We start from the raw sequence: 26,989 nt of genomic DNA on the forward strand, positions 1-26,989 counted from the left end.
AAAAAAGTTAAGAAGCTCTTTTGGAAATTTATGAGTCAAGAGAACCTGAGCCAAGGCAGAAACTGGAAGCATATAGAGTTATCAGGAGACAGAATTTGTAATTTAGCATTCATTTTAATATGGTGGGTAAGAGAGAGGCAAAGGTAACTCCCAGCTTGTTGACTTGGATGGTTGATCTTGATCAGGAGCTAAGCTAGGAGTAAGATCATGCAGTAAACAGAACGATAAAGTCAGATTAATAAACTGTTTGAGGTGGCTTTGCTGCTTAAGAGTGGAGTTGCCCAGGTGTCAGTTTAGTATACACAGAAGTCTATAGTTCAAGAGAAGGGGGCTACCAGGTTGGTTTAGATTTGGGAATTGGCAACAGTTGTTAAAGTCTGGAATGTGAAGAGAAAGGGGAGCAGAAAATTAAATTCTAGAAAATATTGACATTTATCAGTGAGCCAAGGACGGAAAAAGCCTATAAAAATGGTGATGATTGAAGAAGCAAGGAGAGGGGGCCATTATAAATAATGAAAGAAAAGAGAGACATTTTTAAAAATAAGTAAATTACAGTACTTTTATGTAGGGGAATGTTATGAACAGTATATACTCATATAAGGATAATGTTTTTAAGGAATACTGAATGAATGTGGGAAGAGACTCAGGATATAATTGAAAAAAGTCAGGATTACTGTAGTAAAATCCCAGTTTTGTAACAATAAACATGAATGTATTTATACATAGGCATAGAAGAAAATTTGGAAGACAGTACCTTAAAATTTTAAGTTTCTCAGGTGACAGAATTATAAATGTTTCATGCTTCTTTATTTTATAAATTTTCCATAATAAACGTATATTATTTGTTGTGAGGGGAAAAAATATATATATAAATTAAGTGGATTCAGTCAAAATTAATTTCTAGAGGAAATGTTAAGTACAAAAATTGCTCAAAAGGGTCCATTTGACTTCTGAACCAGGAGGTCATTGGTGACTTTAGAAAATTTTCACAGTCAGAATGAGATCAGAAACTAGGGTTGAAAAATGAATGGAAAGCAGAAAATGGAGATGATGAATATAAAAAGTACCCTTTCAAAAAGCTGATAAAGACCTTAGAAGTGGGGGTGGTGAGAGATAAAAAAATTACCTATCTGGTACAAGGTACGCTACTCTGGTGATGGGTACACTAAAAGCCCTGACTGTAGCATTATACAGTTCATCCATGGAACAAAAGACACTTGAACTCCTTAAGTCTATTGAAATTTTTTAAAATGCAAAAAAAATAAAACCATTAAGAAAATAAAGGCATTAGGGAAGTGGGACTAAGAATTTTTTTAAGTTGAGAAGAACTGGAAGCATGCTTGTTTGTATGCTGAAGGAAGAGAAAGTAGATTAACTGTGTTCAAAATGAGTCGGTTTGTGATTGGGTATGATCATGTGCAGTGTAGTAACAGGACATGCCTGAGTGAAATTTGATTGAGATCTTGTAATTAACATATAGCACATTTGTCGAACTCAGAAACAATGAGCTCAAATATTTTATTATGTGTATAGTGTGAAAATTGACACATGTAGAAATTGGCCCTTCGTAGAGGAAAAATTTAGTTTTTCCTAACCTCCAAAGCAGTTATAAAAACCTCTTTACTTACATGGCTAATAAAAGCATACCTGGTCTCTGTTTTGAATAATTATATTTGGGGTTTAATTGCTTCCTTCTGTTCTCATTGAATATATTTGTCAGATTGATGTAGGAGAACGCCAGGGTTTGTTATCATAGTTTACCAGCTAGAAATGATCAGTATTTGCCAAAAGAAATAAAGCAGCACCTGGATCTTCCTGGGTAAGATGATGATGGAGCCTTAGTCATTCTTTAAACTTAGTACATTAAATGATAAACAGGGAATCCTGCAAAACCTGGCAGCTATGTATGGAGGCAGGCCCAGCTCTGCAAGAGGAGGGAAGCCAAGAAACAAAGAAGAAGAGGTACGCCTCCCGCATGCTGCCACCTCCGCCACACAGCCACTTTTGAGTTTATTGCCTTCTTTTCTTGCATGGTTTAAATTCTTAACAATTATTTGAAGATTTTCTAGGTCTATAGGGACCTGTTAATATATTTTCACTGACATACTGTGTCATAATTTTGCCCCATAACTGCTATTCGATATTCTGAGTTCAATTTTTTTCTTTTGATAAAATTAAATATTTGTAATTATAATGTCTTTCTTTTCAGAAATAAATTGCTCTAAATTAAACACTTGAAAGCTAATATTACATTTCCATTAACCAGATTTCAAAACTTTTATTTCTTGTATTCAGATTAACACTTTTCCTTAAATTAAAAAATTTTTAGCAATAAAATTGTTGGTGGTTTCCCTTTTAAATTATTATTTTGGGTTTTTTTTTTTTTCCTCGTTGTAGGTTTATCTGGCAAGACTGAGGCAAATAAGACTACAGAATTTCAATGAGCGCCAACAAATTAAAGCTAAACTTCGTGGTGAAAAAGTAGGTTAAAAAGCAAATTTTAAAAAATGAGTTGAATGATATTGTAATAGATTAATATTAAAAATGCTGTGACACTAACAAAAAAGTAAAAACTGAAGAAGATATTGCAAGTTCAAAAACTGGAAAAGTACACATCGGGATAGATAAAGTAAATATTTATATGATTTAAAATTGGTAAGCCCATTTGTTCCAGAGGAATTCTAAGAGGAAAATATAACTGGTATCCATGGAGGGATTAAAGTGCACTTTTATATCATTCCCTTTTTATCTTTTTGTTCCATTGTGCATAAAGGTTGATAATTGTGGAGAGTTCAATTACAGCTTTGGGAGAAAATGAACAGCATTGAACGATTTCCCATGTTACATTTTTAGATTTTTGTTGATTTATATTATCTTTCACAAAGCTCTGCACTGAATTTGATGGCTGTATCCTAAGTGATTTGCTTACATACTTACTTTGCAGAAAGGAGCTGATAGTTCCGAAGGACAAGAAGGAAGTGAAGAGGCTGACACGAGGCGCAAAAAAATTGAATCACTTAAGGTATAGACTGGAAGTGATATAGATTTTCTTAGAGACAATTTAAAGCTGAGATAGAAAATTGTGTTCTTACATTTCACATAGCTAAGTGAATTTATTCTCTTGCTTTAATTTTTCTTTCCCCTTTATCTGTCACTTTTCGGTTTCCAAAAAAATAGTATTTTTCTCTCTTTGTATCACATTTATAAAGAATAATTTGATGAAACCATGGCATAAATACATGAAACTATCACACATACAATCTTAAAAAGAAAATATAGCAACCTTAAAAATGAAAAATATATAGATATTCATTTCTATAAATATAAATGAAGTCCATGTATAATTATTGTTTTAATTTTTTCATTTAACATATTTATTGAGCACCTACTATGTGCTGGGCCTGGTTTTAGATGCTGGGGATATAGAGTGAGCTTACATTTTTATTCTGGAACCACACACACACTTCTTTTTTGGCTAATAAGTAAATATCTTTATAGGTATAGAAAGAAAAATCCCTATGCCCTTCTTTCTAGTAACTAATTTTTTTGATTATTTTTATTTTCAGGCCCGAGCAAATGCACGAGCCGCTGTTCTAAAAGAACAACTAGAGCGAAAGAGAAAGGAAGCATATGAGAGAGAAAAGAAAATGTGGGAAGAGCATGTAAGATTCACTGCAGATTCTTAATCCTGGTCGTGTTGATGTTCTCTCTCCTCCTTGGTAGTACATCAGCGTTACAGTTTTGTAATCTTTTCTTCTCTGTGTTTTTATTCTCATTCTCCCTGCCCCCTTGCCTTCTCGTCTTCTTTCCCTCTTGCCCTTCTCTGCCTCTCTCTGGGTCTCTCGGTGTAGGTCTTTCTCTCTTGCATATTTAAGTGTGATCTATGTAAAAGTTAGTTGAGGATTTGCTTTGAGATGAGAACCTAGTTTATTTTATGTATTTTTAAATTTTTTATTTACTTACTGCCAAGTAGCTAATCAAAATCCCAGCATCATTTAATAACTGCATCTTCCTTTTGCCACTGGTTTATAATGCTACCTTTAAGATTTATTAAAGTCTTATATATACCAGTGAATGGATCTATAGCATATAGGTATCAAGCTATATTTTTCTCTGGGCTTTCTCCTCTGCTATGTTATTATAGTGCCTCATTTTATTAGTAATTATAGGTATAGAATATACTTTAATTTCTAATAGAATTCTTTCTTCATTTCCCCTTTACTCCTTTCTTAAATTTGTTTTTCTTAATTACTTGCTTTCTTTTGCTTTACCAGATAAATTTTAGGGTAATTTTTATTCCATTTTTTAAAAAATACTATTGGAATTTGGATTAGTATTATATTAAACCTGCAAATTAACTTAAGAACCAACATGTTTATAATAGTTTTTATACAGGAGCATGTTAAATTTCTACATGTACTCAGTGTTTCTTTTTTATTCCTTATGTAATTTTGATCATTTTTTATACATATCAGTTATATTTCTTATATAGGTTATTTCTATGTAGTTTATAATTTCACTTCTATTTTTAAAGTGTTTTTTCTAATAGAATATTGTTAATATTTAGAGAAATTTCGGGTTTTCGCTTATCTCTTCCAATGAGTTTTCCTATTCTACCAATTTTCAATTAATTTTCTAGGTTTTTAGCATGCAATTGTATCACTGGCAAGTAGTCATGATATACATCATATTAACAGTAATTCCTATAGTTTATTATTTATTGTATGCCAGGCACATTATAATCATTGTACTCTTGACCCTTAACGCATGGGTTGGAACACTGACCCCCCCCCACACAAAAATGCACATATACTTGTGACTCTTCAAAAACTTACCTACTAATAGCCTACTGTTGACCAGAAGCTTTACTGATAGCATGAACAATCAAGTAACACAAATTTTTATGTCATATGTATTATATACTGTATTCTTAAATAATAAAGCTAAAGAAAAGAAAATATCATTAAGAAAATTATAAGGAAGAGAAAATATATTTAATATTCATTAAGCAGAAGAGGATCATCATAAAGGTCTTCACCATCATTGTGTTCACGTTGTGCAGGTTGAGGAGGAGGGAGAAGGGGAGGGGTTAACTTGCTGTCTCAGGGGTGGCAGAGGCAGAAGAAAATCCCTGTATTAAAAGGACCTGTGAAGTTCAAACCTGTGTTTTCAAAGGTCAAGTGTATATGTATTGCTTTGTTTAATCTTTACAACTTTACAAAGCACATATAGAAAGAATAAAACGTTATATGAAATCACATTTCCAGTAATAGCAGAACAGGGATTTGAACCTGAGTCTTCCCACTATGGAAGTCTTTATTTTTATGCGATTTCCTTTCTTTCTGTAAGTTGTGCCTTTTATTACCATTTTGTTTCTTGTGGGCGTTGGCCAGAACCTCTAGGACAATATTAAATAATGATGGGGATATTATTTACTTCCTGTCTTTAATGGAAATGCTTCATTAAAGCATTATGTGTGGTAAAATATTAATAGTAAGGATATATAGATCTCTAATTTTAACAGTTTTTTTTAATCAGAAAATGTGTTTTGGAACTTCCCCTTCTCATGGATTGGTAGAATCAATATGATTAAAATGTTCGTACCGCCCAAAGTAATTTACAGATTCAATACAATAGCCATCAAAATACCAGCATCATATTTCACGGATCTAGAGAATATGATCCTAAACTTCATTTGGAACCAAAAAAGAGCCCAAATAGCCAAAGCAATCTTAAGCAAAAATAACAAATCTGGAGGAATCACATTACCTGACTTCAATTTATACAACATGGCTATAGTAACCAAAGAAGCATGGTACAGATATAAAAGTAGAGACATAGACCAGTGAAACAGAATAGAGAACCAAGAAATGAAACTATCTACCACCTGGGCCTGGTGGTTCACGCCTGTAATCCCGGATCTCTGGGAGGCTGAGGGGGAGGATTGCTTGAGGCCAGGAGTTTGAGACCAGCCTGAGCAAGAAGCGAGACCCCATCTCTACAAAAAATAGAAAGTTCAGCTGGGTGCACCTGCTTGTAGTCCCAGCTACTTGGGAGGCTGAGGTAGGAGAATTGAGGTTGCAGTGAGCTTATAATGACACCACTACACTCTAGCCCGGACAACAAAAGCATGACTCTGTTTCAAAAAAATAAATAAATGGGCCAGGCACGGTGGCTCACGCCTGTAATCCTAACACTCTGGGAGACCAAGGCAGGTGGATCGTTTGAGCTCAGGAGTTCGAGACCAGCCTGAGCAACAGGGAGACCCCATCTTTACTAAAAATAGAAAGAAATTATATGGACAACTAAAAATATATAGAGAAAAAATTAGCCAGACATGGTGGCGCATGCCTGTAGTCCCAGCTACTCAGGAGGATCGCTTGAGCCCAGGAGTTTGAGGTTGCTGTGAGCTAGGCTGACGCCACTGCACTCTAGCCCAGGCAACAGAGTGAGACTGTGTCTCAAAAATAAATAAATAAATAAAATCTACCAACTGATCTTTGGCAAAGCAGACAACAACATACACTGGGGAAAGGAAGTCCTATTCAATAGATGGTGATGGGAAAATTAGATAGCCACATGTAGAAGAATGAAGCAGGACCCCTATCTCTCACCATAAATAAAAAATTAATTTAATATGGATAAAAGGGTTAAATCTAGGCAAGAAACCGTAAAAATTCTAGCAGGAAACATAGGAAAAACTCTTCTAGACATTGGCCTAGGCAAAGACTTTATAACTAAGATCTCAAAGGCAAATACAGCAGCAACAAAAATAAATAAATGGGACTTAATTAAATGTAAAAGCTTCTGCACAACAAAGGAAGTAATCAACAGAGTGAATAGATATTCTAAGAATGGGAGAAAATATTTGTAAACTATACATCTGGCGAAGGACTAATATCCAGAATCTATAAAGAACTCAAAGCAGCAAGAAAAAAACAACCCCATCAAAAAATGAGCAAAAGACATGAACAGAAGTTTTTCAAAGCAAGATAGACAAATGGCCAAGAAATATAAGAAAAAAATACTAAATATCACTAAAATGAGCAAAAGACATGAACAGAAGTTTTTCAAAGCAAGATAGACAAATGGCCAAGAAATATAAGAAAAAAATACTAAATATCACTAATCATGAGGGAAATGCAAATTAAAACCACAATGAGATACCACCTTACCCCTGTTATAAAGGCCATTATTAAAAAGTCAAAAAACCGTAGATGCTGGCATGGATGCAGAGAGTAAAGAATGCTTATACACTGTTGGTGGGACTGCAAATTAATACGACCTCTATAGAAAACAATATGGAGATTCTTCAAAGAAATAAATGTAGACTTACCATTTGATCCAGGATTCCCACTACTGGGTATCTACCCAAAGGAAAAGAAGTTATTTTATAAAAAATACATCTGCACTTGAATGTTTATCACAACACAATTCACAATTGCAAAGATGTGGAATCAACCTAAATGCCCAGCAATTCGTGAGTGGATTAATAAAATGTGGTGTATATATACACGTACATACCATGGAGTACTTCTCAGCTATGGAAAGGAATGAAATAATGTCTTTTGCAGCAACTTGGATGGAACTGGAGACCATTATCCTAAGCAAAGTACCTCAGGAATGGAAAAGAAATACCACATGTACTCTCTAATAATTTGGAACTAATCAATGGGCACACATGGGCACAAAGAGTTGTAATGGACATTGGAAACCAAGAAGGGGGCAGGATAGGAGGGGTGAGGGGTAAAAACTTACCTGTTGGGTGCAATGAACACTATCCAGGTGATGAACACACCAAAAGCTCTGACTTGAGCCTATATGACGTATCCATGTAACAAAAACATTTGTACCCCTTTAATATTTTGAAATTAAAAAAAACACAAATAACTTCTTGATTAAAATAATAATAATAAAAGGAGAATAAAAGAAAATATATACATCACCCAAATCTGTTGGATTTTGGTTTTCAAATCGCTTTTAAACCTAACCTGATCTGGAAAATAGTTTTGAGCCTACCTTTGGTGGCATACGTATACAGCAGTTGGGAACAACCTGGGCGTGTTCTACTGGGGTTATATCTTCAGCACTGGAAACAGGAACACCTAACCCATGCTGATTTGCACAGTGGTCAAGGACTGTATCAAGAGGAATCAGTGTGAAATTCCCTGTGTGTTCTGTCAGTTTGCCTCATAAGGCTACTGCTGTCATTCTTGTGTTCAGCTGCAATATTGCAGTTGCAAGCTTTAAGGGCCATTGCCCCCTCATCATCTTCAGGCTAGTCTTTATATTCTATTCGAGCATGCCACATAGCTCTTAAAAGTGGTTGGAATAGTAATATATCCATTAAATATGATGAGCTTTATGCTTAATTCAGATCAGCCTTATTTTTAAAGTGTGGTCCATTAGGCAAAATGACCTGGGGATCATCAAAGTATATGATAATAGCCATCTGCATGGCTTTGATTATGTGGGGTCCTGTAGTCTCAGAGACTGGGTCAGCTACTTCTCATCCACGCCTGTCAGTATGCAAGCACAGGCTGTCGCGGCAGAAGAACCACATAGTTCACTTGCCTTTTTGTGCTATTTGTATTCCTCTGACGTGGGGTGGGTGGGCTGTGTCTTGGTTTCTGTTTTTGTGATTGGCATGTGGGCCACTAGTGTAGCACATTTATCAAAGAGGGTTTTTTCCTTTTCTCCAGTACGTGGGGACTAATCACTTGAGTGACTCAGAATGTTATGCTTCCAGCAGCCCAAGTTAATGTATCTCAGAGAACCCAAAGCATGAGTTTTGTCATTATGTTTCTTTCCTGAAATCTGCTCTTGGTGGACTGAAATATGGCCCCCAAACACATTAAAATGTGGTTTTAGATACATCTTGTATAATGGGTTCCTAAAGAGCAGTCTCACAAACAGGCTTCGTTTTTATAGCTTGTTTCCCATTGCCCTGCTCATTTGGCAATATTATTACCACTTTCCCAGAGTTGGTAGAAGCATATACTTATTCATTCAGTAGCCATGTATGTTATCTTATCTGTGGGGTTTACTGTCTCATGTATTTATCTTCTCATTGACACTCACCACTTCCATTGCATCCCTGGATTGCAGTCCTACCTCTGTAAGCAAAGACCTGTAAGTTTACCTTTTCATCTACATCTTATAGTATAAAGCCCAGTCTACATATTTCTTAACGTCAATTCAGACAACGTATCTTTGAAGCCTGTTTCTTGGTTAGGTCTATACTTTGAATATAATGAGTTCCTTCTTTATATTTAACTCTTATGTATTTCATTTTTATTTCTGTCTTTGTCTCATTCTTCAGACCTCCCATACAGGCCTGTGAGGCTTCCTCTACAGTGTTCAGAATGAAATATATATTTTAGACTTAGATGGGTGATTAATTTTGTAATAAAATTGAGTCATATTTTTGTTTTGAAGTTTTATGTTTTTTGTCTTATATGAATCTTTGTATCATTTTTCTAGTTTAGTTAATTTAATTTTGTGTTTTGTCATATTTGATCAACTTCCTGAATTAAAGATTCAGTTGAATGTTTTCTCTTTTGACCATTAAACGTACGTTATCTTCTATCTCAAGATGTGGTTAACATTAAACAGCCTTCGGGTTCTGTTTATAAATAATACATTCATGATGTTTACACAGAACTAAGGATTAATAAATTGGTGATGTATGTGACCTTGGCTTCTAATGACGTTGCCACATCTCAGTTGTCCTGAACTACCCTTAGATTGTCCATATTAAGTTTTGTTATTAAGTGATTTTAAGAGTTAGTAGAATGATCTGTTTGTCTTTGTTCATTGGTTTATATTTCCTGTCTGAATTTTGTCTCTTCATTAGTTTAGATTCTTCTGATCTGTTTAGTTTAGTTGACTTGGGGAAAGACCAGTGTACAGTTGATGATAGAACATAAGCGTTTACTGAGGGCTGCTGAAGATTATTATATAAAGGTGCCAATAAATTTATCTTATACATTGGATCAGACATCTTGGGTTAAATAGACTATATGATAGTCATTATACATATATAGATATACATAAAGATATATACAGATATATATAGATATATATATGGCAGCCAGGCAGCTTTCAGTAAAATACAATGTAAATTTTTAATGGTAATGAGTGAAACATTTTCTTCATCTAAAAATATCTTTTATCCAGTTTGAACAACACAGCAAGACCTTGTCTCTAAAAAAATGAAAAAAAAAGAAATTAACTGGGCGTGGTGGCACACATCTGTAGTTCCAGATACTCGGGAGGCTGAGGCGAGAAGATCGCTTGAGCCTAGGAGTTTGAGGATGCAGTTCCTCCGGCCTGGGCAACAGAGTGAGACCCCTATCTGTAAAAACAAACAATATCTTTGGTTGATTAAAAGGAAAGATTGGCTTCTGTAGGTACAAAGAGAAATAGTGTAAAGAGAATTCAACAGAAACCTTTCCTATCGTTGCATAATCACATCTTGTGCTGAATTTGATTGTCTTTGGTCTCATTCCCTGTTTAACTCATAACATCTTATCAATAAATTTTTGTTTGTGTTATTTTGGGTTTCTCTTAAGATTTAAATTAATATAGAAATGTCTCTATTTAATATACTTTGCAGCCTATTTAAGAGTATAAGGTCAAGATAAAGGATTTTCAATGCACTTATGTGACATTTGCTATTCTTTAACTGAGGACAAAATCTGCTAAGTCTTTCCTATAGGTTTTTAAAATTTTTTTCTTAGGCCATATGTCTACAATTTCACAAAGTTGTGCCAGTGCCTTGTTTAGATTGTGTAAGAATTATGTATGCATGTGGATAAGAAAGAATTTTTTAAAGAATATGGATAAATGAAGTATAATTAGAGCAGTGGGTGTATGGTTGATTTTTTTTCTCTTTTTTTAAGAGTTTCCTTAATGTTCCTATTATAAGCATCTACCCTATAATTTTAGAAATGACTTTTAAGATAATCTTTGTAAGCATAAATGAACATTCTATTATAGGTTGAGAAGGGAAATTGGTACTCTTCTTACTTTAGGAAAATTGGTTAAATCCATATTATATCTGCTATTTAATTATATAGTTAAATTACTTTTTTGATTTGTTTTAAATCTTAGTTTTCTTTGAATTTATAATGTAAAGTATTTGACTTTCAGGTTTCTGTTTCTTGTTGACTTCTGTGTCCTAAAGCCTCCTTATTTAAATAGTCCCTAAATTCTAAATTTTGATCATGTACAAATGGATGGGTTTTGTTTTAAGTACATTCTAAAGATCAGAAACTTGCAAGTTAATTGATTTTGTCAGGAACTAAAACCAGACTTTTGGTGTTTAAGCCAAATAACCTCATTTAATAGAAACTAAATAAATAATAATTGCTACCATTTATTAGGTACATAGTTATATATTTTATATAAATTATCTCGTGTAATCCCTACAGCAAGGAGACAATGAGTATAGGATTTCTATTTTAGAGAAAAAAATGTGAAGTTCAGAGTATGAAAAACGATGAAAAACATTACTAGTGAGTGGGTGTTTTAGGATTTGAGTGTAGAACTTGCACTGTACACTGTGGCCTCCTTGAACAGCGCGTGGCTGTGCGAACGCCGGCCGCTCTGCGGAGCCTGTTCCTACCAGCCGTCTTGGCCGCAGTTCGCTTGCTCTCTGGGTTTGGCTCCTTTCCTCCTTCCCCCGACCGTTTAGCACACACCTCTTTACTTTCGTTTCTCTGTAACACACTGATTAATTTATGTGTTCCCCTTTCTCTTCTAGTTTTAATCCTTTGAGAGAAAACATTGTGTCTTATTCATTTTGAATATTCATTATCTAGAACTGTGCTTGGCACTTAATAGGCACTTAATACATACTTTAATTCATGATTAATTTTTTCAATATTGTGAATTTGTTTTCTCACAAAAATCCTGTTGGATTTATGTATTGAAATAGAAGAAATCATTTCTTTAAGTGAATTAGTATAATACAGTTGATGAATATGATACGTATCAGAAGTAATTACTAATTTAAATAAAAATGGCAGAATTTATACATTCAAAGTAATTTGTTTTTTTTGAAATAATCGTCTATGGAAATAACATACTGGTTCTAAAAATGCTACTATTGTTCAGAACTTTGGAACTGTTTTTATTTCCTCAGAATTTATGAAACCTTTGAATATGTACTCTGTGGTAATAAAACAATCATAAAAGAGTTTCAGTAAAAACCTTCAAGGTGAGAATTCTTGGTTGTGTGAGCTCTAGGTATTTTAGAAAGTTATAGTCACATCTTAAACATCAGTATACTTTTTTGGTAATGCTGGGCTAGGGGGTGAAAGCGACGTTTCCGTCTCTGGAAGGAAGAGCCTCACATCTCACTTTAAATCAAAAGCTAGAAATGATTCAGCTCAGTGAGGAACGCATGTTGAAATTGTAAAAGGAAATCTGGAAGGCTGAATATTAGAACTGTATTAGTACTTTATTCTTAGAAGATGCTCACTTTTTCTTGTGTCTGAAATGGATACTTCCCAGAAAGTCTTGTTTACTGGTTTGAGGAAGGGTAGAAGTAGGGAGTAGATTTCCTGCCATGTTGTTATTAGCATACCTATAAATGCCATTTTCATGTTTTCATTAAAGGTTTGGAATCTTAATTTGTTTGGCGTCTAAGTGGCAAGATAAAAACAAACACATATTAATGTAATATTTCAGTGAAGTCAGTCTCATTACCTGTACCCGTCACTCCTTCCATTCTCATTTATGTTGACATTTTTATAATGAGAGGGTTTATGCTGGGTGATTGATACTCCAACTTTAAGAGGATTATACCCAAACTTGGAGAAATTACAGAAATATTTCTATTAGAAGAGTAAGAATAATACATATGTTTTCTTCCTACCAAAAGTTATAATGGATTTAAATTAAAGTGAGAAGACTAATATTGAATCTTTTCAAGACAGTTTGGTTTTTAGGATTATTTTATGAAACATGGGTAATGCAATGGAAGTGGGTTTTTAGGATGACATGACATAATTATATTTACATCTGAGATCAGAGGGTTTTTTCCTGTTCACTACTCTGTCCCCATCACCTAGTGTAATGCCTTGCTCAATAAATAATTGAGGAATGAAAAAACTGCTTGTGTTAGAGTGGATAAACAGTGATCTTGTAGCTACCATTTTATTTCTTCATGCAAATACAAAATCCCCAATGTATTTATTTTTTTTATAGTTGGTGGCTAAAGGAGTAAAGAATTCTGATGTTTCTTCACCTTTGGGGCAGCATGAAACAGTTGGCTCTCCATCTAAGCAGCAGATGAGATCTGTTATTTCTGTGACTTCAGCTTTGAAGGAAGTGGGTGCGGTAAGTTCCCTAATATTTAGAACTCTTCAAAGCAAAAGATTATTTGAAAAGAAATTAAATTTAATGAGTTACATTAATTTCTAATGTTTCCTTAGGTTTTCTAGGGAAAAAATTACCTGTTAACAGTTTTTTGTTTACTCTGAATATTGGAGCATGTTTGCTCGTAGATTCTATATCTGGGACCACCTGGTGGATGGAAATATGTTAAAATGATTGTCTTTTTTTACTTTAAAGGAATATTGATATATATTAATATGTAGAGAGAAATGTACTGAAAATAACACAACAAACATTTTTATATGTAACCCTTATGATTAACAAATGTTGACTTTTTAAAAAATAATGTCTCTTTGGTACTTGAAGTAACTAACTCTAGGAATTAAGCCCAACATGTTTACATTTATTTGAAATTTTGTGACATAGCAACTGTTAGAGAACTCAGTGCGATTACTGTTAATTCATCAGTTATTTCTTTTACTTTCTACTTCCGAATCTCTATCATGCCATACAGATAGTAAAACAAATATGGACAAATAAAAAGTGTAAATTTAGAAGTGTATTTCAAGTGTCTCTGAAGTGTGAAGACTGCTGTGGAGTTGAGAGAAAGGGGCTCATAACGTGGAGTTTCTGCCTAGAGTTCAATAGACAGAAGGGAAAATGTCTGCTGAATCAGATGGCACATTAACCTCACTTTCTCCTTTCCTGGTAATCAATGTCTGTGCTATGTATTTGTGGAGTTTTCGTTAACTTTTGCAGACAAAATTGGTACACTCATTTTTTTTTTTTTTACAACCTTTGTGTTTGTCTTGAAAATAAGAGTGAGTAGGAAAATAGAAGTTTCTTGATCACTCTCAAGAACTTCATGTAAGAAACTACTGTTTTTCAAGTAGGTTTATTCTCTTTTTCTTTCTGATAACGTCTTTGCACATGCTACGTTGTTACTTCAACTTTAGATACCACTGTGTGGTTCCCCTCCTGGGTCCCAGTCTCACATCTCAAGTAGCTGTGCGTCTCTCTGGTTGTAGCGGCTGCTAATTCCTGACTGCTTTACTGGGTAAAATGTTCTTTGTCTCATTTACACATATTACTTTAAAACTGACCACTGAACGCTCTTTTTATTTTTTTCGAATATTAAAAAATTTGAGGTAGTTATGTAACTAAATGGTTTTTCTTTTTGTGTTATGTTGGTAAATGTCACTTAAAACTTCGAAAATTGCTTTTACTTACTCTGAATCTTCTAGATACCTTTACTTTCATAGTTTTTATAACTACTAATGTCTTCTTTTCATATATTTTAAAATTCCAGGTGATCTAGATTGCTTTGAATAATACTAATCAGAAGACAAGATTTATATTATTTGTAGTATAAATGACTCAGCTCATTACTTTCTCTGTTTAAGGAGGAAAGTCAATTCTCAATTATGTTTACTAGTATGGCTTAGCAAGAATATATACACATGAAACATAAAGGTAGTTTCAGAATAACCCAACCTATCTTGAATTACTTTATCAAAACTTTCCCTAGTTTTGAGAGTATATGAATTTTCCTTGTATTTCTACCATTGATTTAAAATTACCAAAAAATCAGGTGCCAAACAATAGGATATAGTTAAATACGTGAGCAGTAATCTAAAAATATGACAGATAATTGAGAATTTGCCCCTCTATATATTGTCTATTAATCAATAATATTTAAATGTTTTCATTGCTGATAAGGAAGCTATGTTAACATTTTACAGGAATAAAAAATTCACAAGGAGCAATTTAATGAAAAGCAAAAAGTAACAAAAATACCAGATTTTTTAAGGTAGACTTTTAAAGTAACGTTATTTCTTACTCTGTAACTATCTGTATTTAAAGGACAGTAGTTTAACTGATACCCAGGAAACCTCAGAAGACACACAAAAGACCAATAATTCTATTTCAGTAAGTACAATTTTCAAAGTTTCTCTGTCAATCATTTTACTTAACCATGTACATATTAAGATATAACATTTTAACTGTTTCAGAGTAAGCGAGAAATACTACGTAGATTAAATGAAAATCTTAAAGCTCAAGAGGATGAAAAAGGAAAGCAGTGTCACTCTGATACTTGTGAGATAATTGTTCATGAAGATGCCAAAGAGCATGAAAAAGAAAAGTCAGTTTCATCTGATCGCAAGAAGTGGGAGGCAGGAGGTCAACTTGTGATTCCTCTGGATGAGTTAACTCTGGATACATCATTCTCTGATAGTGAAAGTATGTATAGAAATGTTAATATCCTGTTTAGGTCCTACATACATGTAAACTTTGTAGACTGACCACTCTGAGAGAATTGAGAGAGGCTGGAAGAATTCTATATATTTTCCTTTTGGGAATGTAGAAATGGCTCCCTCCGCTAATGAAATGTGAAGAATGGAGAGAACTGTTCAGCCTTAGTTGCAAGGAATTTTATTACAAAAGTGGTAGAAATAATGATACGTATTTAAATTGTATTACTTTAACTTTCTATACCATCTTAGATTAATCTGTTACTAGGAATAATTCTTTTTTGTTGTTGTTTCTTTTTTGTTTGTTTGTTTCTTTTTTTTTTTAATATTGCCAGCTTACTCTAGAGATAGGAATAATTCTTGATGAGAACCAGAGTAGTGAACTTTGATAAAACCTCAGAAATGTCCCTTAGGCATTTAGCAGAGGTATTGAGAAAATCTGACCTAATGATTCTTTTATTCAGTAGTAGTTCCTGAGAACCTACTATTTTCTAACATTGTCCTAGTCACTGGATATACAGCAAGGAACAAAACAGAAACATGTGTTTTTGTGGAGCTTATGTTCTAAAAGGGCAAGTCTGTCCTTAAACAAGTCAGATTTTAAGTCATTTTTTTTGATTGATTGTTTTTGTAGAATTCTTTCTTGCATTGGAGAAAAGCCCAAAGACTTGATAGTATTTATTGATAGTATTTCTTTTCTTTATTTATTCAACAGGTTTTTATTGGGTACCTATTCTATGCCAATAATGGTGGTTAAAACACGATTCCTCCCCTTAAGGAGCTTAAGGGCACACACACACATACATACATACTAGATTTTATTAATCTACTCGTGAATTGATGGGCACTTAGGTTGATTCCACATCTTTGCAATTGTGAATTGTGCTGCGTTAAACATTCGAGTGCAGGTGTCTTTTTGAAAAAATGACTTCTTTTCGTTTGGGTAGATCCCCAGCAGTGGGATTGCTAGATCAAATGATAGGTCTACTTTTATTTCTTTGAGAAATCTTATACTGTTTTCCAGAGAGGCTATACTAATTTGCAGTCCCACCAACAGTTCTTTTCTCTCTGCATATACTCCAGCATCTATTGTTTTTGGCCTTTTCAATAATAGCCTTTCTGACAGATGTAAGATGATATCTCATTGTGGTTTTAATTTGCATTTCCCTGATGATTAGTTACGTTGAGCATTTTTTCATATGTTGGCCATTTGTCTATCTTTTTTGAAAAGCTTCTGCTCATGTCTTTTGCCAACTTTTGGATGATGATGTGTGTTTTTTTCTTGCTGATTTGTTTGAGTTCTTTGTAGATTCTGGATACTAGCCCTTTATCACATGTATAGTTTTCAACTACTTTCTCACCTTCTGTAGGTTGTCTGTTTGCTCTGTTGATTACTTCCTTTCCCGTGCAGAAGCTTTTTAATTGAATTAAGTCCCATTTATTTATTTTTGTTGTTTCTGTTATTGCATTCAGGGTCTTAGTCATAAATTCTTTGCTTAGGCCAATGTCTAGAAGAGTTTTTCCCTACATTTTCTTGTAGAATTTTTATGGTTTTATGCCTTACATTTAAGACTTTGAATTAATTTTGATAAGTGGTAAGAGATAGGGGTCCTATTTCAGTCTTCTACATGTGGCTATCCAATTTTCCCAGTACCATTTATTGAATAGGGATTCTTTTCCCCAGTGTATGTTGTTGTCTGCTTTGCTGAAGATCACTTGGTTGTAGATACATGTTTTATATCTATGTTCTCTGTTCTGTTGGTCTATGTCTCTATTTTGTACCAATACCATGCTGTTTTGGTTACTATAGCCTTGTTTGAAGTCTGGTAATGTGATACCTCCAAATTTGTTATTTTTGCTTAAGATTGCTTTGGCTATTCGGCTATTTTTTGGTTCTAAATGAAGCTTAGGATTTCTTTTCTTTTTCTTTTTCTTTCTTTCTTTTTTTTTTTTTTTTTTGATTTGTGAGCTGTGAAGTTGGTATTTTGATTGGAATCACGTTGAATCTGTAAATCACTTTGGGCAGTATGGGCATTTTGATGATATCAGTCCATGAGCATGAGATGTTTTTCCATTTGTGTCATCTGCAATTTCTTTCATCAGTGTTTCATAGTTCTGTAGAGATCTTTCACCTCCTTGGTTAAGTATATTCCTAAGTATTTTATTTCTTTTAGCTGTTGTAATGACAACAGCTTTTGTAGCTGTTGTGAATGGCAGTGAGTCTTTGATTTGACTCTCAGCTTGACTGTTACTGGTATATAGAAATGCTACTGATTTGTGTACATGATTTTGTAATCCAAGACTTTCCTGAATTGATCAACTTTAAGAGTCTTCTGGTGGAGTCTTTGGGATTTTCTAGATACAAGATCATACCATCAGTGAATATGGATACAGCAATAGTTTGACTGACTCTTTCCCCATTTGGATATCTTTTCTTTCTTTCTCTTGCCTGTTTGCTCTGGCTAGGACTTCCAGCACTTTGTTGAATAGAAGTGGGGACAGTGGACACCCTTGTCCTTTTGTAGTTCTTAGAGGGAATACTTTCAGCTTCTCCCCATTCAGTATGATGTTGGCTGTGGGTTTGTGATATATGGATTTTATTATTTTGAGGTATATTACTTCTATGCCTAGTTTGTTGAGGATTTTTATCATGAAAGGGTGCTGGATTTTGTTGAATACTTTTCCTGCATCTATTGTGATGATCATATGGTCTTTGTTTTTGCTTCTATTTATGTAGTGAATCACATTTATTGATGTTTAACCATCCTTGCATCCTTGAGATGAAGCCCACTTGATCGTGGTAGATTATTTTCTTGATGTGCTGGTGAATTTGGTTTGCTAGTATTTTATTGAGGATGTTTGCATCTATATTTGTAAAGAATATTGGTCTGTAATTTTCTTTTTCTGTTGTGTCCTTTCCTAGCTTTGGTATCAAGGTGATACTGGCTTCATAGAATGAGTTGGGGAAGACTCCCTCCTTCTCAAAGTTATGGAATAATTTCTATAGTGTGGGTACCGGCTCTTCTTTGTAGGTATGGTAGAATTTGGCTGTGAATCCATCTGGTCTGGGGCTTTTGTTGTTGTTGGGAGATTTTTTTATTACTGTTTCAATCTTGCAGCTCATTACTGCTATATTTAGGAGTTCTGTCTCTTCCTGATTGAGTCTTAGGAGATTGTGTGTTTCCAGGAATTTGTCCCTTTCCACTAAGTTTTCTAGTTACTATGCATAGAGATTTTCATGTTATTCATGAATGATATTTTGTATTTCTGTGTTATCAGTTGTAATATCTCCTTTTTAATTTCTGATTGAGTTTATTTGGGCCCTTTCTCTTCTATTCCTGGTTAATCTGGCAAGAGGTCTATTGATTTTGTTTGTTTTCAAAGAACCAACTTTTTGCTCCATTGATCCTTTGTATTTTTATTTTCTATTTCATTTAGTTCTTCTCTGACCTTTGTTATTTCTTTTCTTATGCTGGCTATGGGTTTGGTCTGCTCTTCTTTTTCTAGTTTCTTGAAATGTGACAGTAGGTTGTTAATTTGTGATCGTTCTGTCTTTTGATGTAGACATTTAAGGCTATGAATTTTCCCCTAGGACTACTTTTTCTGGATCACACAGATTTTGATAGCTTGTATCCCCTTTGTTGTTCAGTTCGAGGACTCTTTTGATTTCCATCTTAGTTTCATCATCAACACAAGTATTATTCAGCAGGTTGTTTAATTTCCATGACTTTGTGTATGTTTGAATGTTTCTCTAGGAATTGATTGCTAGTTTTATACCACTGTGGTCTGAAAAGATACATGGTATGACTTCAGTTTTTTTTAATTTTTTGAGACATGTTTTGTGGCCTAAGATATGAACAGTCTTGGAGAATGTCCTTTGTGCTGATGAGAAGAAGGTATATTCAGTAGTTTTTTGGTAGAATGTTCTGTAAATGTCTGTTAGTTCCATTTGTTCTGGAGTCCGATTAAAGTTAAGTGTTTATTTATTTATGTTCTGCTTTGATGATCTTTCCAGCTTTGTCAGTGGTATGTTGACTTCCCGGCAATTACAACGCTACTATTTATCTCTCCTCAGATATAGTAAGATTTGCTTTATGAATCTGGGATCTCCTGTGTTAGGTGTATATATGTTTAGGATGGTTGGTCTTCTTGTCAATTGCTCCCTTTACCATTATATAATGACCATCTTTGTCTTTCTTTACCATTTTTTATTTAAAGTTAATTTTATATGATAAGAGAGTGGCTATGCCTGCTCTCTTTTGGTTTCTGTTTGTGTGGAATTTTTTTTCCATCCCTTCACCATGAGTCTGTATGAGTCCTTGTGGGTTAGATGTGTTTCCTGGAGAAAGCAGATACTTGGGTTGTGTTTTTTCTTCCATTCAACCAGCCTTTGTCTTTGGGGTGGGGCCTTCAGACTGTTAACGTTGAGTGATAGTTTTGATACGTCAGATGCTATTCTGTTCGTCTTGTTGGGTAGTACCTTATTGCTTTTTTTCCCCTCTTGTGCTGTTGTTTTATATGAACTGTGAGCTTTAGCTTTTGGGTGATTTTATACTGGCACATATCTATTGTCCTGATCCATGTATAATGAAGTTCTGAGTATTTCCTTTAGGGCAGGTCTGGTCATGACAAATTCCCGCTGTGTTTGCTTGTCTGGAAAAGACACTATTTTACCTTCATTTATGAAACTTACTTTTGCAGGATAAAGAATTCTAGGCCAGCAGTTGTTCTGTTTAAGAAGACTGAAGATGGGGTCTCAACCCCTTCTGGCTTGTAAGGTCTCTGCTGAGAAGTCCGCGGGTGGCCTGATGGGTTATTTTGTAGGTTAGTCATGCAGGCAGGGATTAGTTCCTATGGCCCAGGGACCATGGAAGCCAGCCAGGGCCGCCAAATGGCTGGGGTTCTGCTCCCCTCCCTGCCAGGCCCCACTGAGGCACTCCCCCAAGGCCTCCCATATGGTGCCTGTAGCACCTGAGACACCTCCTCTGCTCAGATCCTACACTGGGGTTGAGGGGCTCTCAGCTCCCATCCACAGGGCATAGCACGAGGGAGTGTCTGTTCTACCTGCCCCCTCCCTGGCCTGGCGGGGGCAATGTGAAGGCTGCTGCTGCAAGGCGCCTAGCGCCTGAGAGCTCAGGAGAGCGTCAGCTGCAGAAACTCAGGATTGGCAGCCAGCAGGTCCTGCTGCGCCCGCTCTCTGGTGCAGTATTTAGGCACAGACTCTAAGCAGCTCCCCGTCAGTCCACAGGTCTGTGTTGGTGGAAGGAGCACCCTCACAACTCAGGCTACAGTGCCCGGGGGGTGAGAGTTGCACCCCAGGGCTCTGTCCTCCTGACCTTCCCCAAGTGCGGATGCTTCCCCACATGTCCCTTCGATCTTACCAAATGAATCGCCCTGTCACCATCTCCTTCACTCTGAATGTCCCGCATTGCTTTCTCGGGGTTGTACATTCTTTCTGAGAAGAGCCGTCCATAGGTAGGCATTCGCCTGCAACTTTCCACTCTCTCCTTTTTTTTTTTTTTTTGAGACAGAGTCTTGCTCTGTTGCCTGGGCTAGAGTGAGTGCCGTGGCGTCAGCCCAGCTCACAGCAACCTCAGACTCCTGAGCTCAAGCGATCCTACTGCCTCAGCCTCCCGAGTAGCTGGGACTACAGGCATGCGCCACCATGCCCGGCTAATTTCACCCTCTCCTTATGAGTGGTGCGTGCACGGGCGCTTCTAGTCTGCCATCTTCCCCAGCTGACAAAATTTCTTAGAAATACTTTTCTCTGCTTTTTAATCCATGTACATATTTGAGGATGTGTTTTCTGTTCTTTTGTGTTAAATTTCTAGAAATGAAATATTTGTTTTTTTCTATTTTTATATCCCCCATATTATTATTTAATTATCTTAACAATTTTTCCACATTCTTTCAAATAAAATTTTACAGAAACATAATACAGGTTGAACATTTTTAATCTGAAAACCTGGAATCTGAAATGCTCCAAAATCTAAAACTTTTTGAGTTCTGATGTGACACTCTAAGTGAAAAATTCTACACCTGACGTCCTGTGACAAGATGAAGTCAAAATGCAGGCACACAACACATTTAGCTTCCCCATGGGAAAGAAGACTCTCCCAGCTATTTAAAAAAGCCAGTGGAATGCTACCTCATCCCTATGGGACCCTCAACTGTTTCTGATGTTTCTTTTAACCTACATAAAGTAAAATACAGTGTACAGTAACCTTATAATCAAAACCCGGCATTGTAGTGGAGACCGAAAGCCCTTGTTGTTTAACAGCTGGCACGGTATTGTGCTGCTGCTACCGTTCTGCTTAGTTACCCTGAACACACTGGTTTTTGCTGTGTTAATGGTGTGTCATTCTTTTTTTTTTCTTTTTTACTGTTAAGCACTTATTTGTGAATAAGTGTATTTGATTTTTGCTTATTGGTGGGATATAAATTCAGAGTCAGGATTGATGGTGATGCCAAACAGCCACAGATTGCCACGTGGATGGCTGAGATAGTGATACCTTTGATTCCGATGGCTCAGTGTACACAGACTGTTTCATGCACAAAATTATTAAAAATATTGTATTAACATAAAGTTATCTTCTGCCCATGTGTATAAGGTGTATATGAAACATAAACGAATTTCATGTTTAGATTTGGGTCCCATCCATAAGATATCTCGTTAAGTATTTGCACATATTCCGGAATCTGAAAAAATTCAAAATGTGAAACACTTTTGGTCCCAAGCATTTCAGATAAGGTACACTCAAATTTATATTTTTTCTGTTTGTATATTTCCCAAAACTAGAATTTAATTCATAATTACTCTACAAGGCAATTATAGATATATTTTTATTGCTATAATAGTATCAGTTGCTTCTCTTCTTGCCATTACTCATCATTCATTCCCTGAAAGTCTTTGTGATATCACTTTTTTTTCTCATGAAGCAGTCAATTGGATAAAAGACCCAAAATCTGCCTTATAATGCAGTTATTATGTTCTGTTATTGAAAATTATTTCTTTGTACCTTTCTCTTATAGAACATACAGTGGGAGAGGTTATTAAATTAGATCCTGGTGGATCTCCAAGAAGAGTCTGGGGGAAAAGCCCTACAGATTCTGTCCTAAAGATACTTGGAGAAGCTGAACTACAACTTCAGACAGAAGTATTGGAAAACACAACTGATAGAAGTGGTAAGCAGAGGGCGGGCACAGTGGCTCCCGCCAGTCATCGTAGCACTCTGGGAGGCTGAGCTCGGGAGTTTGAGAAACATTATTAATATAAATATAGAAACCATCTAAATTAGTTATGACAGAATTAGCATTGGGGAGATTGCAAGTTAGAAGGGAATGACTGGGAGTGACCTGGGGGTAGATAACTGCAATAAGTTACTCTGAAGTAATTCTGGTGTCTCCTGGCACCAATTAAAAGTGTGGAGAGTTTCAAAGCAATTAGAAATAACTAGCAGTTACTACGTGTAAACAAAAACAGTTAGTAAATAATTTTAAAAATAGTATGCTAATATACATATTAATTTTACCAAAAGGAAAAAGAAAGTAAACCATGTTAACCACCCTAGAAATTAGGTATAGTTGAAATGAAATTCGACTATCATATACCTTAATCATTTATTAATTTCTAGTATGTGAGAGAGCTTAACCAGTAATTAATTACTTGTTGCAATAATGTAATTTTTTAAACTTTGCTCTAAATGTTATGATTTTTCATTTTTTGTTTTTACAGAGATTTCTCCCAAAGGGGAAAAGCACAAACCTTTAGTTATTGGAGAAGAAAAAGTACAATGTATTTCACATGAAATAAACCCATCAACTACTGTTGATTCTCCTGTTGAGACAAAAAATCCAAAGTTTAGGGAGGCATCTCCACAGAGACCACTGAAACCAGAAGGAAATGTGGAAGGTATGTTTTATTGGAACACAGTGAGTTGTATTTGATTTAATAATACTTAAATTTCTGCTTTATAAACAGGGCTTTGTAAACCATCAAAATTTGTATATATGTTTGGGTAATTCATCTTAAGCTAGGTTCAATGTTTTTATACTTTTTTTTGTTGCTGGTCTTTTTTTTTCATTGCTGCCCAACAAGTCACACCAAAACTTAGTGTTAAAATAATCACTTTATTATATCTCATGATTTTATGATTCAGGCATTAAGTGGAGGCTTGGCTGATGTGATTTTCCTAATTCATGTGCCTTTGTCTCAGAGATGATTTGGTGGCATTTGCCTGGCAGGTAGGCTGGTGCGCAGGGTCCAAAATGGCTTCATGGCTAAACTGGCAAGTAGAGCTAGAGCACTCAGCTAAGCTGGGCCCCTCTCCGTCTTCCTGGGGTCTCGGTCATTGTGTGAACTCTCTCTAGCAAGATAGTCTGACTTCTTACATGATGGCCCAGGGCTCACAAATGCTAAGGTGAAAGCTGCTTGTACTCTTAAAAGCTAATCTCAGAACTGGCACGGGACCCCTTCTGCTGTACTTCCACTGGGCAAAGCAGTCACAGCCCAGCCTAGATGCAAAGGGAGGGGAGACAGAGCCCAGCTCTCAGTGGGAAGAGTGTTAAAGAATTGGCAGCCATCCTTAATCTGCCATAGTCTGCCCTCTGACCTAAAATTATTTATATTCCTTCCACATGCAAAATATGCTCACCCCTTCTCAAAGCCTCATCCCATTATGACGTTAGCTCAGACTCTAAGATGATGTTATCAAAATTATGCCTACATGCAGATGGGTTTTTTGGGCTGCAGTTCTTCGAGTACAGTTACTCTCAATCTGAAGACCTGTGAGTAAAAAAAGGCTAAAAAAAAGAAAAGGTAGCTTTACTTGTGATCCACAGACCCAGCATACAATAGTGAAACAGGCATAGAGACTGCTTTCCAAAAACAAGGGAGATGGAAAACACACAGCAGCCATTAATCCATGGCAATTCTGAAATCCAGCCAGGAGTAGCACTGTCAGCTTGCTTCCTTTGCTCCAAAGGTTGGTGCCTTTCTCTACTCAGCTGTGTCTTTCCTGTTCAGTCTGAGAGGGTAGTGCTTCCACAAGCAGAATTTCTAAATAATTTTATGGGTTTTGTATGAATGTTATTGACATACATTTAACAAAAGCCACTCACTTTTTTTGAGGCAGGCCCTTCTTTACCTTGGGTTGTCTATAAAGATGATGTGAGACAGTGTTCTTGAGTTCTTAGAAATCCTTTTGTCTAGCAGAGGGAGTCTGTAATGCATGCGCTAAATCTTTCTGGGCCAGAACAGGTCTTACGGGCACACCCCTGACGTCATCTTTGCCCTGAGTCTTGGTCTTGGAGCCATATGTTCCTTTGAGAAGCCCTTGTTGCCTAGAAGGCGCTATGCTGGGCCCTCTGTATCTCTTCTAAATCCTGCCCATAATCTAAAATATTTTTCTGAAGTTATCTCTCTCTTGTTCTTCATCAGAGGCTACTAGAAGCAGCTAACTGGCACTTCTGAGGTTCTGCTTTGACAGCTCATTAGCTAGGTCACTGAATCCATAAAAGTACATTTTCTATCTTATTATTGCATGTGCCAAGTTTTCTGCCAGTATATAACAAGAATCCCCTTTTCTCCAGCCTCCAGTAACTTTTTCACTGGTCAGTCTCACCAACACTGTCCTTGAAGTCTTTCCAACTTCTGCCTGCTGCCCAGTCCCAAAGCCAGTGCACGTGTTTTAGGCTTTTGTGTCAGCTCCCCACTTTCAGATGTGAAATTCTGTTTCAGGTATTAATATTTATTGCTGCAAAACAAATTGCTCCTAAAAATGTATTAATAGTAGATTAGATTAATTATTTTATCTGCCACTTTTGTGAGTTAGGAATTGGGAACGTTCTTCTGCTTCATGGGATGTCAACTGGTATGGCTCAGCAGTATTCAGCCATTAGGCGGCTTCTCCGGAAAGTGTAAGACATCGCTCTCGTGTCTGGCATGGTGGCAGGATGCACGTGGATCCCTCCTCTTCATGTTAGTCTCAGGGCACTGCATGTGGTCTTTCCAGGACAGTTAAACTTCTTTCGTGATGGCTCAGCTTTCAGTGAGATACCAAGTGGAAGCTGCCAGTTCGTTGCAAGGCTCGGCCTGGAACGGGCGTAGCGTCACCTCCGCTATACTCCGTTGTGCCAGCCAGCATGAAAGAGGGGAGAATGTCAGAAACCTTGCAACATGTGGTCATCTTTATTCACCACAGCAACTTAGATAGTCTTATTTGTTAGAACCATAGTTACTAGTATCTGTTAGGGAGTGAATGTTGTGTCCCCTTAAAATTCCTGTGTTGAAATCTAATCCCTGATGTGATGGTATTTGGAGGGGAAGACTTTGTGAGGTAATTAGGTCATGAGGGTGGAGCCCTCGTGAATTGGATTAGTGCCCTGGCAAGAGGAGGCCAGAAAGCCAGCTCTCTACTCTCTGCCATGTGAGAATACAAGGAGGAAAGTGTTATCCAAAAACCAGGAAGGGGACCCTTCCGAGAGCCAACCTTACTGGCACCCCAATACTGGATTTGCTGGCCTCCAGAACTGTAAGAAATAAATTTGTTATTTGTTGTTTAGCCACCAGTCTATGATATTCTGTTAGAGCAGCCTGAACTAAGACAGTATCTTATGCCTTTTCTTTTAAAAAGAAAAGAAAAAAACTATTAGACATATAATGGAGGCTATACAGCCTAGTGCAGGGGTTGGCAGGCTTTTTCTACAATGTAAATATTTTAGGCTTTGCAGGCAATACAGTCACAAATCAAGTTTATAGAATGAGAATAAGTCGATACTGATATGGATTAAGGTACTAGAGAACACAGTTATTCATTTAAAAATAAAATAAAAAAGGATTTTTCCCCCAAAGTGCTTATCTTATATGAATGATCAGAATAGTCATTTGAGTAAAGGATAAAAACTTTAAGGATTGGTACAATATCAACTGTCTTTCCAAATAGGACAGATAATTGGAAACTTTAAAAATGGAAAGGAAAGTGTGTCTGGATTCCAGGAAAAAAGAGTGGATGGTTTATCCTGGCTTAAACAAGGTAGTATTGATAATCCTAATTGGAAAGAAAAAACAAGACTTAACAAATGAAGACAGAAACTCTCTTCTCATAACTATTTACTTTCAGAAAATATCAACCGGGTAAAAAATTGAGCCACTGCCAGAAAACAAGGGTAGCACCCTGATTGTTAATTACGCAAGGGTCTAAGAAAATAGATTTAGCGCACTTTGATTATGTTCTCAATATCATTGTAAAAATCCAGATAATAGTTCTTTTTTTTTTCTTTTTTGGTTGTTGACAGATTTTAAAGATTAAAATTTCAGTAAATTTTGGTAATTAAAATTTTAATGAAATTAAATGAAATTTTAATTACTAAAATTTAGTAAATTTTATTAAAAT

The 26,989-nt window shown here is 35.8% G+C and overlaps 1 protein-coding gene across 9 annotated transcripts in view; it reads left to right on the forward strand.

The window, feature by feature from the left end:
* Window positions 1-26,989, forward strand: part of NEK1 (NIMA related kinase 1) — a 137,395-nt gene that overhangs the window by 77,743 nt on the left and 32,663 nt on the right. For 6 of the 9 annotated variants that reach the window (XR_006735456.1, XM_045552523.1, XM_045552526.1 and 3 more), the window contains 9 exons: window positions 1,879-1,962; window positions 2,398-2,481; window positions 2,945-3,022; window positions 3,567-3,662; window positions 13,216-13,347; window positions 15,208-15,273; window positions 15,357-15,585; window positions 22,629-22,781; window positions 23,332-23,508. Coding sequence is in view for 8 of the 9 variants with exons in the window: in XM_045552523.1 (XP_045408479.1) it covers window positions 1,879-1,962; window positions 2,398-2,481; window positions 2,945-3,022; window positions 3,567-3,662; window positions 13,216-13,347; window positions 15,208-15,273; window positions 15,357-15,585; window positions 22,629-22,781; window positions 23,332-23,508 (1,099 nt within the window). In the remaining variant the exon portion in view is untranslated. The remainder of the gene's footprint in view (window positions 1-1,878; window positions 1,963-2,397; window positions 2,482-2,944; window positions 3,023-3,566; window positions 3,663-13,215; window positions 13,348-15,207; window positions 15,274-15,356; window positions 15,586-22,628; window positions 22,782-23,331; window positions 23,509-26,989) is intronic. The other 3 variants (XM_045552525.1, XM_045552528.1, XM_045552530.1) reach the window with 2 other exon arrangements.

Source organism: Lemur catta, chromosome 5 (genome assembly GCF_020740605.2).
Source record: "Lemur catta isolate mLemCat1 chromosome 5, mLemCat1.pri, whole genome shotgun sequence".
Taxonomy (NCBI): domain Eukaryota; kingdom Metazoa; phylum Chordata; class Mammalia; order Primates; family Lemuridae; genus Lemur; species Lemur catta.